The sequence below is a fragment of the Centruroides sculpturatus genome, unplaced genomic scaffold, assembly GCF_000671375.1.
Source record: "Centruroides sculpturatus isolate CEXI.00-Female unplaced genomic scaffold, Cexi_2.0 scaffold2137, whole genome shotgun sequence".
In the NCBI taxonomy this organism is placed as follows: domain Eukaryota; kingdom Metazoa; phylum Arthropoda; class Arachnida; order Scorpiones; family Buthidae; genus Centruroides; species Centruroides sculpturatus.
In genome coordinates this window covers 29,714-49,733 of record NW_019386412.1, presented here as the reverse complement: position 1 = coordinate 49,733, position 20,020 = coordinate 29,714, and the positions used below count along the sequence as shown (strand labels likewise).

The 20,020-nt window shown below is 27.6% G+C and overlaps 2 protein-coding genes across 3 annotated transcripts in view; both read left to right on the top strand.

Moving 5' to 3' along the window:
* LOC111614884 (translocation protein SEC62-like) overlaps window positions 1-13,947 on the top strand; it is a 20,499-nt gene extending 6,552 nt beyond the window's left edge. For both annotated transcript variants that reach the window (XM_023356254.1, XM_023356255.1), the window contains exons 2-8: window positions 1,332-1,452; window positions 1,688-1,790; window positions 1,859-2,048; window positions 5,698-5,781; window positions 7,051-7,111; window positions 7,241-7,360; window positions 13,261-13,947. In XM_023356254.1, coding sequence (XP_023212022.1) covers window positions 1,332-1,452; window positions 1,688-1,790; window positions 1,859-2,048; window positions 5,698-5,781; window positions 7,051-7,111; window positions 7,241-7,360; window positions 13,261-13,652 — 1,071 coding nt within the window. In that variant the 3' untranslated portion in view covers window positions 13,653-13,947. The remainder of the gene's footprint in view (window positions 1-1,331; window positions 1,453-1,687; window positions 1,791-1,858; window positions 2,049-5,697; window positions 5,782-7,050; window positions 7,112-7,240; window positions 7,361-13,260) is intronic.
* Window positions 13,948-14,177: 230 nt separating this feature from the next.
* LOC111614880 (tripartite motif-containing protein 2-like) lies at window positions 14,178-19,898 on the top strand. Its single transcript, XM_023356244.1, has 3 exons — window positions 14,178-14,445; window positions 16,265-16,340; window positions 17,204-19,898. Exons 2-3 carry the CDS (start codon window positions 16,294-16,296, stop codon window positions 19,269-19,271), a joined length of 2,115 nt encoding a protein of 704 aa, XP_023212012.1. The 5' UTR covers window positions 14,178-14,445; window positions 16,265-16,293; the 3' UTR covers window positions 19,272-19,898.
* Window positions 19,899-20,020: the final 122 nt, after the last annotated feature.

Below are 20,020 nucleotides of genomic sequence, written 5' to 3'. Positions count from 1 at the left end.
TCTGAAGTATATATTTTTTTGGTTTTTATATTTTTCAATATATTTATTTCGTTTGTACAAAAAAAAAAAATAATTTTTAACGATACAATAGTCTTCGTTAGGCTTAACATCGACGAAAATTCAACGCGAAGCGACACGCAATGGAGAAAAATTTCAACACGGGATAAATTAATATATTTTTTCGTACATAATTGGTTATCCGAAAAATAAGTTATCCGAACAACCCCAGTCCCCAATTGATTCGGATTAACGACGCTCTACTGTATTTTTGTGTGTAAATCAGCCAAACTTGAAAAAAATTGTAATATATTTTTACATCATTTTTCATAAACTGCAATTAATATGTATAGTTTTTAATGGATTCTATTTAATGTAATAAATTATACATCCTATAAATATAAAATATATTTTATAACAGTGTTTTTAATGCAAATAAATATAAAATTTGAAATTTACTTCTGCTAAATGTTGTTAAATCCTGAATCTTATCAAATATATAAATGCATGAAAGTTATTTTTTTTGTTTTGTATTTTTATACGTAAAAATTTTCAGTCAGTTTATAAGTAATTGTAAATTTAAATGCTTTATCTTTACAAAACATATAAATGCAGTAGACACTCATTAATTCAAACTCAGAAGGATGGCCCAACAGTTTGAATTAAAAGGAAACTATTTCTGGATGCTACAGAACAAAAACGAAATGATTTTAACAACACATTAACATCACATGGCAAACAGAATAATGTTTAATCAATGAGAAATACAAAACAATGGTACTTGTTAATTCAATGGAATAAAGGAAAAAATCGTTGGATAGCTGTGATGAGCAAGTACTATGGGGCAACTGTAAAGCATCCTAATCATGTGCCAACCAATTTGAAATGTTTTAAAATTTTAATTAATTTCATTTTAAATTCAATCTTCAAATTTCAAAAGTGGGAATAAAATTTTAATCAAACACATGATGTTAATTCAAATAATCAGGAGGCAGCACAATCAAGTTTGGATTAACAAGAGAATTTTGTTAATTTAAATAAGAATTGGATGTGTACTAGTGTCAGGTCTAGTTCAAATTAAGAGGAAATTAAAATTGTCTAAATTCAAATTAAGGAAAGTCTACTGTATTTATATTACAAACTACAATGCTTTGTTTCATAAGTTGTCTTAGAAGTAAACAAATAGTTCATCATTGATTGATGATAAATTTAAATTTATTAATTTACTAACTTATATTACAGTTTTAAATTTTAAAATATGCGAAAAAAGAATTTTAAAGATTTGTTTGGATATTTATGTAAATAACAATACATGATCTTTATTTTAAATTTAGCAAGATATACAAGAAGAAAGTAAACCAACTAAAGTTGAATATGCTATTGCCAAATATCTTAGAGACAAGCTTCCTGCAAAAAAGACAACACTTCTCAGTCATAAAGTAGAATATTTCATTGGTAATATAACATTCTTTTAAAATTTTGACATGATTATAATTTCAGTATATTTATATTTTCTACTTGCATTCATATTATTTATCATTACTAAAAAGTGATTTTATTAACAATGTATTTGATAACCATTCATCAATGGTTATCAAATACATTGTTAACAAAATCACTTTTAGAAAATATTTGTATAAAATTGCTTTTTGTATTTTTTTTATGTTAAAATTTTATTTGTATATCACAGCTTCAAAAGCTATTGATTGTTTGATGGACTCACCATGGGCTAAAAGTAAGAAGATGGAAGCTAATTTCACAACAAGAGAATCAATTGTGGAGTTCATGGATAAGTAAGTATTTCATGTTGTTTATTGTTTTAATAAAACACTCATAATTTATTTTAACTTTTTATTTTTAGCATGCTAAGGCACAAATTTTTTCATCGTGCAAAGAAAATTGTTGTTCAGAAAGATAGTAAAAAGAAAAAAAAAGAAAAGGATGAAGAAACTAATGCTGGAAGTGAAGAAACAAAGGAGAAAGAAAAAAAATTGAAAGAGAAGGAGAAAAAAAGTAAATCAGAAAAAGAAGAAAAGGCTGACACTAAAAAGGTAAAATAATAAGATACATTACAGAAAGAACAGTATAATTAAATTGAACCAAATCTCAAATCACTTCATAATCATAAAACAGTTTCTGATTTTTATCCTCAGTGTGGCTCATAACAAATTAGCATTTCAATTAGAAACAATTTTCATTTAATTTGAGAATTTTTCAAAAAGTCAAATATATATTATCAATGATTTATTCAATTTTATCAATGATTAATGATTTACTCACATTTTTTAATTGTAAAAATGTCTAAGAAGTTTTAACACTAAGACTAAAGCAAATTTCAATAATTAAAGAATTTTTCAAAATAAATTTTAAATTATAGTAATAAATTAAACAATAAATCAACTAAACTTGTAAAACTTGAAAATCCCCTTTTTCAGTTTATATCATTTATGTTTTATATATGTTTTTTCAAAATAGAAATTTCTTGAATTAAATTAGATATATATGTGACCACAGGGTCGACACCTGTTTAGCGCCTTGTCATGATGACACCACTGTGTCTTGTGAACAGACACAGAAAAAGAATATTGGCTATTAATTTACGTTATGCGAACGGTTGCGTGTGCGGACCTTTGGTTCCGGGATGGAGGCGGAAGGAGAGAATCAGAGGAATTACACTCTACAGATTATCTTTATATACATAATACCCGTTTATTATTTGATTTAGCTGTATACAAATCATTTGTATTACAATTGACATAGCTATTATTAACCTGATAACAAGTACTAATGAGAGAGAGAGTTTACAATTATTGCGCGTGAGGATAAATACCTTGATAAGAGTTGTAGAACAGTTGGAAATTTAGTCCACAAGTCTCAAGATGGCACAAAGTCCTTCAGAACGATAATGATGTTCCTTCAGGTGGTGATCTTCCCAGACTGCGGCGATTAGAACATCCAAGGGCGGCGGCTATTAATCCTCCCACACACACAGTTCACTTAAAAACTGGAGATTCTCTTTTGCACATCGACCCCTCCTTTTTATAAAGGGGGCCATCATTGGGTTTTTCCACTGCCTTATTAGGATTATTTTTTCACCACCGACCAATAGTGTTTTCTTTCTTCTTCTTGTAGATTCTGGGTGACACATTCGATGTATCATCAACCAGGAAATAAGTCCGTGGGAAAACAATTTTATTATTCTTAAAAATGTTGGTTTGTTGTTTATCTCCTTAAACCTTAAAAAAATTTTTTTTTTTCCAACAAAATAAATTTCACCATTTCACCAAGTTCGGCTCTCACATATACATATATCTTTCTTCCAGTATCTTATATGTATGTATTTGTGTGTATGTGTATACAATAGCCTCTTAATGTATTGAACTTCCCTAACTTGAAATTCTCACTCAATCTTGATTTTTTTCTTAATTTAACTCTAATATTCAGTTGAATCTTGGTTATCCAAAGTAATGTGGACCAATGCTACCTCAGATAATCAAAAACTCAGATAAAATGGATGACCACAGTCATTTCAGATGAAAATTATGAATATAAAAGATTTATATGGTATCAGTTTTAAGTCTTTTTTACACCTTATTGAATTTAATCATATATAAGAATGCTTTTTATGTCATTTATTATACAGCTAATACGTACAATAGTTTTAAGATTAAAAATGTATTATTATAGTTAGATTTTAATATGAATGATTTCTCTCATTGAAATTAAATAATAAAAGGTAACAGAAAGAAATCATTTTATAATACATGTTATCATTTTGAAGTTTCTTTCATGAATTACAGTAAAAGAAATGTAGTGTATTCACTTCTGCTTCAGATAATGCAAAACCACAGTTAATTGGAATTTGGATAATCTGTACAAATATAAAATGCATTGAGTCTAAGTTGAAATAATTTTTAGATTACTTTTCACTAACTCAAAATTTAATATAGAAAGACTTTATTTCATTTGTATTTTCAAGGGAATAGATGATGATATCATCTATTCCCTTGAAAACACAAATGAAATGTAAAAATGAATGTAAAAATGTAAAGAAATAATGATTTCAAAATGTAATAAACACATCTGTGATTTGACAACTTATAAATTTGACTGGCCAATAACTTAGTGTTTGTCTTTATGTATGTCATATATCAAGATGTATATAAAAAGAGGATCATATTTGGAACTAAACTTTATAAATTTCACTGTAAAATTTGAATTGGATGTTAACATTTTCATCACTGATAGTGACTACTTAACCAGAGTGTTGACTGTTTTCATTCAAAATAGATGGAAATAGCAAACAGGAAAAAAAACTAAAGATTTTATCAATAACAGAAAAGCTATTTGTTGTAAAGACTGTGGAAAAAGCAAAACAAAAATCAGAAATTGTCAAAGAATTTGACATTTCTTTGAATTCTCTATCTATCTGAAAAACAGAGATTTTGGAGAGGATTTTGAAATCTTCAATGAACAACAAAATCAGAACAGAAAATAAAGCATAAATGTGAGTATTTAAGTGGTTTATACAGTATAGAATCAAGACTATTTCTGTTGATGGAAAACTTAGAATAAAAGCTGAATAGTTGAGACATACCAGATTCAAAGCAAGCAGCAAATGAATGGATAAATTTAAGAAGTGGCATGGAATAGTTTTTGATAAAATTTGTGATAAAAGTACAGAATTATGATTTCACAAAGTGATTGAAAAGTTTACCAGAAATTGTACAGATATACAGCCTGAATTTTAGTTCAGATGAAATATGTTATTTTTTAAATGTCTGTCAGACAAAACAATAATGTTCAAAGATTAATTATGTCACAGAGATAAAAAAAAAAAGTAAAGAATATGTAACTCTTGGAAGGAAACATAACAGGCAATGAAAAACTGCCAGCATTATTAATTGAAAAACCTTTAAAGCATTGATGTTTCTGCAATGCTGAAGTGTTACCTATACAGTATGCAGCAGATAAAGTATGCATGGCATCAGAGATTTCCTCTAACTGCCTAAAAAAATTAGACACTTAAATGATTGCTTTAAAACAAAAAACTGTTTTTTTTTTTATCAATTTAAGGCAGTCAGTCACATTGCTTCTTGCTCAGTAATATTTTCAATGACTTGTTAATGACAAACTTGTTTAACAGACAGGTATGTATAGTATTTGAAGATTTCCAAATAACAGGTACACTGAAAATTCTGAATAGACTGAGCCTCTCAAGTCTTTTTATAGGATGCTGGAATAGTGATTTTAAGAAACTCTGGTGGAATTACCTGACATACAATCAGACTGTAAAAAGTAATTAGTTAGTAAATAGGAAAACAATGAAATGCTGAAATAATTTTATAAATTTTTTCCCATTTACATATCTATATTTATGAATTTCTTAATCATTACATAATTTTAAAATTATATTTATCTGTATGTTTTTAAATTGTTAACTTGAAACATTATTATTTCATCATCAAAATTGTAGCAGGTAAATTTAAATGTTCTAAAACACTTGTTAAAATTTAATTTTTTTATATCATTGATTATTTATTTAAAGGTGACTGTATAAATTAAAAATATTTGTAGCAGGTCTGGTCAGATAAACAACTGATGACAATGAATGGATAAAATATATTTTTATCACTATTTTTTATAATGTATTGGTTGTAGTTAGTATAAAATAAAATGTAAAATATATTTCTTTTAAAGGAAGAAGGGCCTGAAAAGAAAAAAGAAAAGAAAAAAATTAAACTGGACATGCATCTTGAACAAGTTTTTGTTGATGGAAATGAGGTAATTTAAATTTACTACTACTACTTACATGCTCATATAAGTGTCCTCATGATGAGTATTGGCCAGAATTTTCCATTTTATAGAGGGTTATGTTTTTATCAATGTAGAAAAAGAGAGAAGTTTAAAAAATGTTGTTATTCATATTTACTACTACTACTTACATGCTCATATAAGTGTCCTCATGATGAGTATTGGCCAGAATTTTCCATTTTATAGAGGGTTATGTTTTTATCAATGTAGAAAAAGAGAGAAGTTTAAAAAATGTTGTTATTCATATTTACTACTACTACTTACATGCTCATATAAGTGTCCTCATGTTTCAAATATATGAAAACACTAAAATGATATGTGATGCAATAGAAGAAAATTTGTGATCTGTGTAAAAACGTAATATTCACAAAATTAGTTTTTTTTAGTTATTTTCCTATTTTTGAAGATATACTACTTAGTCAACACTTAATGAATTAAAGTTTTTCAAACCTGTTGATAGTTATAATAAATTTGTCTAATTAAAAGGATTTTTAGAATTATATTGTCTATAAGATTACTTTTTAAATAAAAATAAAATATTCCTTATATCAATAATACAATACTGAATTTTGACTAGTTTAAAAAATTTTTTCAGCTGTATTGTTTGTTGCTGCTGTTTCTAGTTAAAACAATGAGACTGGGAGCATTTCTCATGAAACGTCTCATTGTAATCGTTTGATAGATTTAAGAAAAAATGGCAATACATCAAATTAATTTGAGTTAGCATATGAAATTTTTCTCCTTCATGTGCATATTTTAAAAAATATTCATTACTCAAGAAATGAATTAATTCTTCTGGAGTTGGAAAGAAATAGTGGTATTGCATTGCCACAACTATGTGCTATCAATGGAATTGAGATCTTAAAAAAAAACTTATAACCATTATCAGATGATGAGAGTTAGTAAATTTTACATATAAAATACATTTTGGAACAGAATAATTTGCAATTTAGTCAGGTTTTCAATTTGTAGAGGGTCCATTTTAAACAAATTTTACTATATTTTGTGAATAATCTATTGAAAGTTCCATAAAATAACCATAAATATATTGGATAATGCAACATTTAAATAAAATCTAGTATAAGGTAACTATTAGATATGCTTATTTTTGAAATTATTATAAATAATTTACTAATTTGTTTCTGAACTAATCTTTTTTAAATTAATTTTTAATATTTATTTTATTTAAATGTTAATATTAAAAATAAATGATATACAAACACATTATTATTATTGTAGGCTTACGTTTGGATTTATGATCCAATTCCAGTTAGAGCTTGGGTGATTGGAACTTTATTAGGTTTGTTAATTTTCACAATTTTTAAATAAAAATTTTTATAACAATTTTAATTTACATTTAATATTAATTACACTTTCTATTTAATATAGCTGTAATTAATATATAAAAAACATAATTTTGTTTTAACAGTTGTTGGTGCTGTATTAGTATGCTTGTTTCCACTTTGGCCCAAAATTGTTAGACATTATGTGTATTACTTGAGTATTGCAGCAACTGGCTTTTTAATATTAATTATTGGTTTAGCTGTTGGTAAGTATCCTTCATTAATCATTCACTACAATATTGAGAAAACATTTGTTTATTATAAATAATGGTAATTATATTTAAGAATAACTAATTGAATTAATATTTTCATTACTAGAAAAACAAATCAAATGATATCTATGTTTGTTCTTCCTGGTTAAATATGCAAGTTTAGTAAAAGTTAGAAATAAAAGAGCATGACTAAAATGCCAATTTTATTATATTGTTTACAAAGTTAATTACAGTCAACCCCCTATAACACTGTTGATTATTCCGTTTTATATGAATTCCATGTTGTACGAGTCACTTAGATTTTACAAATATGTATGCCGGGCTGTGAACGGCTCACATATTTGTGAAATCTAAGTGACTCATACAACATAAAATTCATATAAAACAGAATAATCAACAGTGTTATAGGGGGTCGACTGTATTGTTATCTGAAAAAGATCATTTTGATATTTAAAATTATTTTATAAATACTAAAAACATTCAGTTAATTGTCAAATTCCAGTTTGGGCAATGAAATTTAATTTTTAATTTAGATTAGTATTATAAATTTCTTTCAACTTTCATACATACATAAAAATTTGTTTGCCAATAATTTTAAATAATATATATTTATGTATGAATAAAATAAAATACTCAGTATAGCAATTAAGAAAAATATTAATAAAAACTGTTTTATTTACATTTTGGAATTATCAACAACTATTTATCAATTTAATCTATTCTTTATATTTTTAATATTCAGAATGTCAACACACACACACACACACACATTATACATACATATATATCTGATGCAGAATTAATACATATTATTTACATTTTCAATTAAAATAATTGACACTATTTTACATCAAAAACACATGGAAGAAACTGAAATGTTTTCATACCTCCACCATATCTGATGATAAGGAACAAACGGTCTTCTTTTGCTAGAGGTTATGCCTTTGTAAAAATATGCATTAATACATCATTTTAATTTAAAGGTATTATCAATATTGTGAAATTCAAATGTCTTAAACTGTATATTGATAACACAAATAAAAACCTTTACTAACTAGCATCAACTTTTAATTTAATAATTACTTTCAACCTTTTTAAAAAATCTTTATAAGGGTATCCCTTTCAATATATAATTAACAATTTAAATATTAAAAGAATCTTAATGTATCAAACTTTTAAAAAGTAATTCTAATAGAATCTCTTGACAGATTCTATTGGAATTATTATGACACACTCAATTTTATATGGAAATCATACTAAATGCTCAATGATTTATTAAAAAATTAATCTTATTTACATGTTATAACAATTTCAATGTAATAGTTTGATGCAAAACAAATTTAAAAATTTTATGGTAAATACATTTGTAGATTAAAATACTGAAAATCCATTGACTTTAATTTATAGTTAAAATTAGCCTTTGAATAAATTTTTCAAACTGCTTTTGAAATGAAATGAAATAAAACAAACTCAAAGCAGAACTTTTAAGTTAAGAAGTATTGAACTATTTGAGTAATTTAACATTTTCTGGTTGATAATACAATTTTAAAGCAGCACATTCACATAATATATGTATTAGTAAAAAGAAGATTTTATTACTTATGTTGTTATAGATTTCATTGCATTAATGTAAGACAACATAATTTATTCAAATTATTTCCATCTTTCTGAATATTGAATTAAAGTTTAAATGTAAGATGAAATATTTCTTTATCATATCAGCATTAGATATAGAAAAATCTAAAATAATATATATATATACTTTTTGTCAATGTATATATATATACATTGACAAAAAGTTACATACTCAGATAAATTATAATAAAGGTAATAAAATATATGCAAAAAGTCTCCCTCTACAGTTAAAAATATAACATCCCTTTAAAAAATAAAAATAAGTTAGAACTAGGATATTATAAATTCACAAAGAATGAACTAAAACATTACATATAGAAATAAACAATAATCTAAAAATACATGTTTTTAAAATATGATTTTTAGTATTATATACAATTTACATTTTAAAAGCATAAAAAATAAAAACAACAAATAAATCTTATATCATAAAAAATTTTTTACATGTAGATTTTAAGAATTATATTTGACATTGCTCATATTATTGACAACTCTACTAAAATAAATTGATTATTACAAAACTTTGCATATAGGTAGGTAAATGATTACAGTTGTGTTCTAATTGCTTGTCAGGTAAATACCACCAGAATGCCTTAAAGTCACTACCCCAGTAACATATTAAAAGGCTTGCAGAGGATCACTCTGTGTTCAGTTTTCAATGTAACTGTTGTTTGAAACCAGTAATGACTAAACAATGCACTCAAAGACAGTTACTCAAACTGGGTATATGTAAATAAGCATTACACACAGAACCATTTTCCAGCAAAATAACAATTGGCCATGTACAGCTTGGATTTTCCAAGAATTTCTCCATTACTTTGCCACATTTCCTTGGTCTTTCAGTCTTCATTTTTGTTGCCCATCAAGTATTTATGGGACAGATGAGACACTAGCTTAGGCTATCTATAATTATTAGGGATTGGGAGTAACAGTTGTAATGTCTATAGTCAAATTGTCACAGAACAGCATATAGTGTGTGCATGCCTGGCAATATGCATCCAGTCAAGAGGAGTTTCAACAAAGTATTATATTAAGTTTAAAGAATCCTTTAAATTGCATTGCTGTACGATAAGAAATTGTCCGTTTTCTGTGATAATGCAATCACTTATTACCATCATCATTACTTTTACATTAATAAAGTTTTGTTTGATTCCAATACCACATTCTTGGTGTGTAATATTTTTGTATTTATATAATTTTATTTGAATCATTAATTACTGATAATTATTTTACTAATTCATACAAAAATAATAATTTTTTATATGAATTCATTATATTTGGCTTATGTTTTCAAACAAATAATTTATTAACATACCTTTATATAGTATTATAATTAATATTATATTATTATAATTCACAAACAGTAAATATAATTTTGTATGATTGATAGTATCCAATGAAACAACTTAAAAAAATATAACTTTGTCAAAACAAACGAAATTTATATTAAAAGTAAAATCTTCATTAAGCCAAACCCATGTGAGATATGACATGACAACCCTCTATTTTCCTCCCACTTAACCTTTCATCACTAGCATCAATGCTCCTTATACACAAGCTACTATACCAAATTTTGTTTCTTAATCTTTACTCCATCCTGAGATATTAAACAAAATAGATGCCAACACACACATGCATTCACAGAATATTTTTTCCAGGTTTTGAGTTTTTTTGGTTCAGGGGTTTCAAAACATGGAGATTTGCAAAAAAACTCAGTGTGTCAAATTTGACATGATTTCAATACTTTCCCTTGTTATGTATAGATAACAGCCTGGAAAATAAAAGTGAAAAAAACATCATTGTAAAAATTCCTGCAACAAAGGAAAACTGAGACAAGTGTCCTGCAACTTTGATTAAATTCATAAAATTGTTATAACAACTTATTTTTTTATATAGAAAATCATTCTATGTTTTAACTTGAATTAGCAGAAGAATTTTGCGTATTTGATTTGTTAGAATTTAAATATAGCTATGGCTCCTAATTGTAAACCCATTGGAAAAGATGTGAGAGTTAATTATTAAAGAGCATTTAGAAGGTGTTTCCAACTCAGAAATAATCAAGCTAATGAAATGTCACAAATTGCTATGGATAGAATCATTAAAAAAATACAAAGTAACTGGTAAAACAGATGTGCAACCAAAATCAGGAAGACCATATTATACTAGAAAGATATAAGACTTCTGAGAACTTTATCTTCTAAGAAGTTCTAGGATAAATTCAGTTAAAATGTTAACTAACAAGTGGAGTGAAATAACTAAAAATCTCTTTCAAAAAAAAAAAAAAAAAAGAAGAAGGCAGAGACTAAGAGAGATTGGCTATTGATTGAAGCAAGCAGAAAAGAGATTACTGCCTACAAGTACAATGAAACAAAATAGAAATAGGTAGTGTAAAAAATATAAAGATGGGGACATTAATAAATGGAAAAAAGTAATATTTAGTGACAAATCAAGATTTTGTCTGTCTAAGGATGGAAATGCAAAATGAAGAAAAGGTGAGGAAAATTGCATTTCAAAGATTGTAAAATTTACACCAGGGATTATGGTATATGGAACTGTAACTGCTTTCGGACTTGGGAGCTTACAAATTGTGAGTCAAAACATTGATTCATCAGTTTATATTAATTAATATACTAGATGAACATCTTATACCAACAACTAAATATTACTTTTCTCATGGTGAATACATTTGTCAACAGGATGGTGCACCTGCCCATACAGCCAACAGAACAAAATCATACTTGGAAACATGGGAACAGAGATATTAGACTGGCCTGGCAATTCACCAGACCTTAATCCCATAGAAAAAAATATGGAATAAGGTGAAGGAACAACTGAAACAAAAGCATATTTTAACTTTCAAAGAATTAGAGGAGAACATATATCTATTATGGAAAGAAATTACTGTCCAAGTATGTCCAAGTTTTATTCCATGCCATAAAAGAATTACGCAGTTAAGGCCAAAGGTGAGCCATGCAATAGTAAAATTAAAGTTGCAGGACTTTTGACTCAATTTTCTTGTGTTGCAGAATGTCCATGATATGGTTTTTACTTTTTTGCATTGTACTGTAAAAATATATAATTTCATAATAAAATTTGTGGTGTCTCAAAAGAAAATAAATGCCTCTCCCTATTTTATTAATAATTTTAATGTAAATTTGCAGTATAAAAAAATTAATCAAAGTTACCGAGGCTCAAAAAAAAACTGCTTCTTGCATGACTTTTGTTTCTTGGTTGTACAGTATAGCTAAACTTTTTGGCATAATTATATAAGAAGATTTAAACTTTTATTTTTTTTTTTTAATGATTTTACAGTTATATTTTAGTTATTCACCTATAAATAGTTACTAGTTGAATTAACTTAGAGTCTGTTTATGTTTATAAAGAAATTTTATAAAATCTGTTGTTAATTACTTTAAACTGGATATAAACTAAGTTTTTTCTGTTATCATCATCACATAACTTAGTGGTCTCAGAGGAGTAATATTATTCTGTAATTTGATATCGATATTTTATCTGTGCAATATCACACTATACTAAAATACTGTAGTTTATTTGTACTGTACATATCAATTTAAAATATACAGTAGTTGTATCAAATAATAAACATGAAAATATAAGAATATATTTCTTGTAAATGTGAAGTAACAAATAACAAAATTATTTGTTTTATACTATTACTTCATACATATGACTTAATTTTTGAATTTAGATAAAATTATAAATTTTTTATATTTAAATGCACTGGGAAAACAAAATTTGTTTATTTTGTGTATGAAAGCAATAACAATTAAATTTTTTCAGCATATATAATATATACATGAATTTCTTCAAATAATTTTTTTTCATTTTTAAAAACTTAAATTAGTTTAAAGTTTTTTTTTAAAAATGGAAAAAATTATGAAGATTCACTCCTTTCATAAATAAAATTATGAAAATCACATAAAATATTGTATATAAGATAATCTAATTAAAATAATTTTTTTAAAATTTAATTTAAGTTTTTCAATTAATGTTTATTTTTTCAGAATAAAAAAATCTACATAGGTTGAAACTATAAAAATAATTGCTAAAAATACAAGTTTATGTAATATTTAAATAATTTTCACGTACAATGTTTCATTTATATTGTATTTCCTAATTATGGTAATTTCATGCAATAAAATACATAAAGTCTATGTATTAAAAATTAAATTGGCAGTGATTTTATAATTTTCTAGATTAAAAATAAGTCTTATTTCATACAACTCTTATTTTTACAGTTCGACTGGCAGTATTTGTTATCATCTGGCTTGTTTCTTTTGGAAAACATCATTTATGGTTATTACCAAATCTTACAGAAGATGTGGGTTTTATAGAATCATTCTGGCCATTATATAAATACGAATTTAAAGGACAAAAAGATAAAAATGGAGAAAAGGAAGAAAAACCTATACAAACCAAAGAAACAACAGAAGATAAAGAAGAATCCACAACAGATCAAGAAGGAAAAGAATCTGAGGACCAAGTGCATTCAGAATCTGAAAAAGATAGTGAAGTGGAAAGGGACAGAATAGAAAGAGAGAATGGAGACAATGGATTTGAAATTCTTGATCCTTGTGAAGAATTGGACCAGGACAAGAAAGACAAACCAACAGTAGATCCGAAAGTATAATTGTTAAAAAAATTAATGTATTTCCTTTCTGTTTTATATGTGATCATAAAAAGTACGGAGGAATATATGGCAGATGTTTTGTAATTTATTTGCAATGTGTAACTTCAAACAAAGATCTATTCTCTGTTGCATTTTTAATTCAAGCATTCCTCTTTTACAACTTGGACTTTTTATCTTCACATAAATGTTTAACCGTGCACACATCTGGTTATTAAAAAAAAAAAATTATAAATAACCATTTAACTGACAGTGCCTGGATAAGAATATTTACAAATAAAAGTACTGATTGTAGCAAGTTTTTGAGTATTTTCTATAATTGGTTTAATCGTTTATAATATTCTGTAATTACATTATAAAAATTTTAAAATATATTTGTTAAATAAAAATTTTTAAGAAAAAAAAAAATATATATACAACAAAATTTTTGAACTAAAGATTTTTAAATGTTTTTATGCCAATTTAATAAAATAATAGTAATATTAATAATACTGTAAAGACAATTGCAAAATAAATGAGTTAGTTCATATGCTTTTGTTGACAGATTTTATTTTTACGCGCCGAAACTAGTTAAAAGGCGATTAATTTTCCTTGAAAATTTTGCGCTACTTTTGGGCGGATTACAAGCGCCGCCATTCAGCCATAGTAACTAGCGTCATTTGCCCCTAACAACAGCTGCATTGCGATTGTAAACAAGACGGATGGATTTGACGTCCTCTCTCAAAGAACAAAAGACAAATATTTTTCCTTTGTCAGTCCATCTAAGGAACCTTTAAACTATTCCGCTCGTTGTCTGGTAAGAGAAGTTACTCTTTAGCATTCTTCCTCCATTTTAGCTTCTAATATCAATTGTATTAATTCATCAGAAAAACGGTAGTGTTTTCGATGAGAATACCCTTAACGTGTGACGTCACGTGTTTAAGAAAAAACGATTGGATTAAATTCGATTTTCATTATCCGTTACACCAGATCATTGTCTATTTCGTATAATTAATTTATAACCTTTTTTCTTTGATACTCGGCGATTGTTGCCGAATGCAATGTTATTCTAAGCTAAAAATATCGCACAATCTAGCTTAGTGAATACTGTGAAGTTTTGATAAAGTAACACAATAAACTGTTGCACTCTATTAACTTTTCATTATGTGTAAGTGTAAATTATGCAAGTAGTTTCCAACTACTTGTCATTAATAAATTTAGAACACGAAAATTAAACTGTCAAGTTTAAAATAGTATTATTTAAATTAACAAAAGTTATAGAATTAACCATTGATTACGTATATTTTTTCATTTCAATTTTTACCTACACTTATTAACATGTTTATTTTCAAATAAAATTGCGTGCATTACAAAAATATTTACCTTCGCTTTAATAATATTTATTACGCATGTAAACAGTTCGTTATCTTTAAATTGTAAACTGAAGATTAGATTAGCATTTCTTAATCCATTTATTGATTTTAAGCCGTCGTGTTTATTCATTTATTTTCGTCGGGGACGTCATAATTCGATTTCTTTCATTCAAAAATGCATTTATATATATTATACTTTTTTTTTTAATGGAGATAGATTCTGAGAAATTATTATTTTCTTTATCTGCATGAAAATAATTTTTGTTTTTGCATCTGTTGAGTAAAGTAGTTCATCAATCCTCAAAGATAAATTATGTTTACATATAAATCATGTCATTAATAGCTTTGTTTATAATTATATATTTAAAATATTAGACTTAATGATAATTAAAACTGCCAGACAAATCAGATAAAAGTTGGTTATAATTTTTTTATTAAAGGGTTTTTTTTCTATTAATTATAGTTTTTTAATTGTAATATTATAACAAAATTAATAACCTTTATGACAGTATTTGTTAATTTATGTCTGGTTTTTGTCATATTATAAATACTTAAGGCACTTGGTAACTTCTAACTTTATTTATATACAAATTTTTATTCGGTTATTTTCTAAATTTATTTATGTAAACAAATATTTTAGAGTGAATTTCCCAGGAACGTTATTTGCCCCAAAATTAATTATGATAATTAATGCAACATTTAATAAATGTTTTTTTTTTTTTTTTTTTGTCGTCTTATCTTAATTTTTATGGGCAGTTTTATAAGAACAATCAAGATAAAAATAGAAGTTACCGTTTCTAATTTTAACGTGTATCATGTGTATATAAAGTTCTTTTTCTAATATAAAAGTAAGATCGATAATATATTTTAATTTTTAGCTTTAATAGATACAATATAGAATTTCAAATAAAATCGTGCTGGATAAATAAATATTCATATATATTATATAATTGCCCAGAAATGTTTCCATTAGAAAAATGTTTCCATTCATTTAATAATATTTGAGTATATAAATTGCATCTCTTATTCTGTTCTGTCATGCAAATAGCTAGTGTGACGCTCTATATTTTAATGGTTGCATACATATACAGTATGTGTAGTGATTTTTAGAATTCTTATTGCTTATCTAATTCAAATATTTAACTTGTTTATAATTTTAATTTAACTATATTTATCGATATAATATGAATATAAAAGCAAAAGATAATTTAGAAAACGTTAAATAATTATTTGATTTGAGCATCTTATTTTTTTTTTAATTAGATAATATTTAATCGAATCATGAAATACAGATGATGTGCAGACAGTTTTGCGGTCTGGATAAAGTGGCTGATGTTATGTGAGTATATTACCATTAATTAATTTATAAGTTATATGTATTTATAATTTATGTCCATAAGTAAGACATTTTTAATTATGAATGAACACACTGATTATCAGTGAATTTCGACATCCTGTAACTATGTAATTTTTAAATTGTAGATGGCAAAAAGTAGGTCATTGGAATCAGAAGTGACGAAATTAATATATTTTAACGATAAAGTTACAAAGTACGCAGTGTGAAAATTGTCCCTTTGAACCTATTAGGCAAAATAAGATCTGCGATTTTGTGCATTATTCGTACGAAATCTCAAGGAGATCTTTTTTAATTCGTTCAGAAATGAATGCATCGGATGTTAAGTTTATTGTAGTTTTGCTCGGATTCGTGATCTCTTCCCGTGACGGGGTGTGACGTCAATGTTGGTCACGAGTTAAGCAGGTGCTTTGGATAACCCATGACCCTGTCAGTTGTTGATTGACTTTCGTTTTATGCGTGAATGAGAACAGTTATTAGCGCTATGTCAAGGAATTTATTTAGATATTTTTAAATTAATGAAGCACATTTTAGTAATCATATGGAATAAATTTATATATTTATCTCTCTAATAGTTAAAAAAAAGCTTTGATTTATAAGTAGATTTGACGCATTTGGCTTCTTGTTTCTTAAAAGTTTCCCATCTTCAGGCACAGTTCCTGTCGTTTAGCTACAGGTGGCTTGGGAGACTAAACAAGGGGACTCTGCAGGAAGTGGGGAGATCTCTTCCTGTCTAACTGCCTTGGCTTCTCAAGATACAAAAGATTAAAACTGCAACTGCTCACTTCTTTTTATGCTCTGATATTTTGATTCGTTCAGTTATTTATATCACTTTTATCCATTTTCAGTTCCAGACTGGGTAGGAAAATGATGACAACCTCAACGTTAGTGGAGACTGTATCTATCGACTATGAAGATTTTAATGAAAGCTTCCTTACGTGTGGAACGTGTCTTTGTACATACGATGGCGACAATCATAACCCCAAACTCTTACCCTGTTCTCATACAGTCTGTCGAAGTTGCTTGGAAAGGATAGTAGCCGGTAGCGGAGTGAGAGATAATGGATCATTTCGATGTCCAATATGTCGCGAGACAATTCCTTTGCCTAGAGGTGGGGTAAATGCACTGCCTCCAAGTTTTATAGTTAATCAACTGCTTGATTTGATGTCAAGACAAAGAAGAGAAGTAATTCCAAAATGTTCAAATCATCCTTCACAGGAATTATTATTTTGTGAAACCTGCGATTGTGTATTCTGCTCAACATGTACTACCAGTACTCATGGGAATAGCACAGGCAGTTGTGAACATACCGTTATTCCATTCTCCATTGCCATTAAAAGAATGTCGGAAATTCTATTATATAAAACTCATCTGTGTATAAATAAATTGAACAAAGCTTCGGAAATTGTACAAAACGAAATGAGAAAGTTAGACTGTAGCGCTAATGCCACAAAGGAATTGATCGATCAGTCCTTTCAAGAGATATTTAATTTGATAGATCAGAGAAAACAAGAACTGATTGATAACGTCAAAAAGTTATCTGATGAAAAGAAGAAAGTTTTGCAAGATCAACTGAATATTATCGAAGGAGAAAAGGAAAAGGTAGAACAACAATGCAATGGATTACAATATCAAGTGGAGGTACGTAATATAACCAATAAAATCAGCGAATTAAATGATAAGATAGATTCAGTAGAAAATCTAATGGAACCACGAGAAAATGCCTTTCTGGCTTACGATTATCAACATAATAACGCTTTAGGAGATATTCGGAAGTGTCTGGAAGAATTCGGTTCTGTTCGCACCTCAACGACTTTTCCCGCGCTTTGTACTTGCATTGTGGAGAACTGTTCTGCATATTTAGAAACATCTGCGCTAATTCAAACAGTAGATTATCACGGAAGAATGCAAACCGACGGTGGCGATCCAATAATTGCAGAACTACAGGAAGAGAGTGGCGATAACTTCGAAACTAGATTAGACGATCGGGGAGATGGCACTTATCAAATATGGTATACTCCGAGACACCCTGGATCTTACAAGTTACAAGTTTCTATTTTTGGAAGACCCATTAAGGAGAATCCATTTAATTTTACCGTTTCGGAACATATCGATCCTCTGTGCCAAATAGGGAGTCGTGGAAGTGGCGATACTAATTTTCTTCAACCTGTAGCTGTTATCTGCGATCGTGACGACCAAGTTTATGTTCTAGATACAGGAAACAGTCGAATAAAAATGTTGGATTCTCAGCTTGAGTTTATGAAGCATATTGAAGGTATAGGACTAGAAAATCGTGGGGCAATCGGTCTCTGTATGAATGGATCTCATAATCTCTATGTTGTTAACTGGAGGACAAAAATGGTGACCGAAATAACGCCTACTGGGGAAATAGTTAAGCAAGTAACGCATGCAGATTTAATAGAACCTATTGGAATCGCTGTTACTAGTAAAGGAGAGATTATAATTGCGGATAATGGGACGACTAGCATTCTAATGCTGGATACTAACGGGAAACTACTACGAAAAGTAGGGAAAAAAGGCACAGCAGACGGCCAGTTTCAGCTTATAGGCTGTGTGGGTGTGGGTCCAAATGATGAGATTTTAGTAGCTGATTCCAGAATACAGATTTTCAGTAGCGATGGTCGTTATCTCAGAACCATTTTCTCTGAAGGTAAAGGAAAAGGAAGGTATGGTGGTATTTGCTATGATGGAAGAGGGAATCTATTAGCTACAAGAGCAGAGAAAACAAGAAGCTATATTCAAATTTTTGATTTCCCTTCGGGACAGTTGAAATTCGTCATTGATAGCTTCAATGCTAAATTGAAACGACCCACTGGGCTAGCTGTTAATTCGGAATATTGCTTATATGTAGTGGATTTGGGTAATGACTGCATTAAAAAATACCGCTATCGATGAAAATGTACTTAATGATATTTGTTAGAAAATTTATAGATTGATAAATTACCTGTTTTTGATTGATGTAAAACCAAAGAGTTCGCTTACTTTTTAATTTTTTGGTTGAAACAATTTATAGCCATAGTTAATGTATGTGTGTTTTTGATTATTACTTAAACGGCCAATTTGCCTCTAGTCACTGGCAAGGTCGGTGCTACCATAATTGTTATAAACATATTAAGTATTTGAAATTTCCCCGGCTTTATTATTATTATTTATGTAAAGGCCAAACAACTGTGATGTCCGACACGTAGTCAGACAGATGCATTTTTTTTTTTTTTTTTGAGCTGTAATCAAAATGAATATTGTAAACACCATCTGTTTCTCAGGATAGAAAGCCATATAAGTGCATCGTTGAGTAATTAGTCAATTTAGTATTATAGAACTCATTACAGCTCTCTTTTGAATGTAGTTCAGTAAAGCCAATGTTATTTATTCTAAGTGAAATTAGGTCTGAACTGGGGAATACTTATAATTTTTACTTTGTTTATATTGTGTTTTAAGATTTTTGGTCCCTGCTGGCAGGATATATACAATATTTTCCACATTGTTATTGCACAGTGGTTATAATAAAACCACTTTCATCAAGTTTTATGTGTTTGTGTATTGTTTCTTTTCATTAATTATACATTTTCGTTACACCCTCAAACCACGACATATCATAGCGTGTTATCTGTATTTTAGGCATACGTCATCACATTCCATACAGA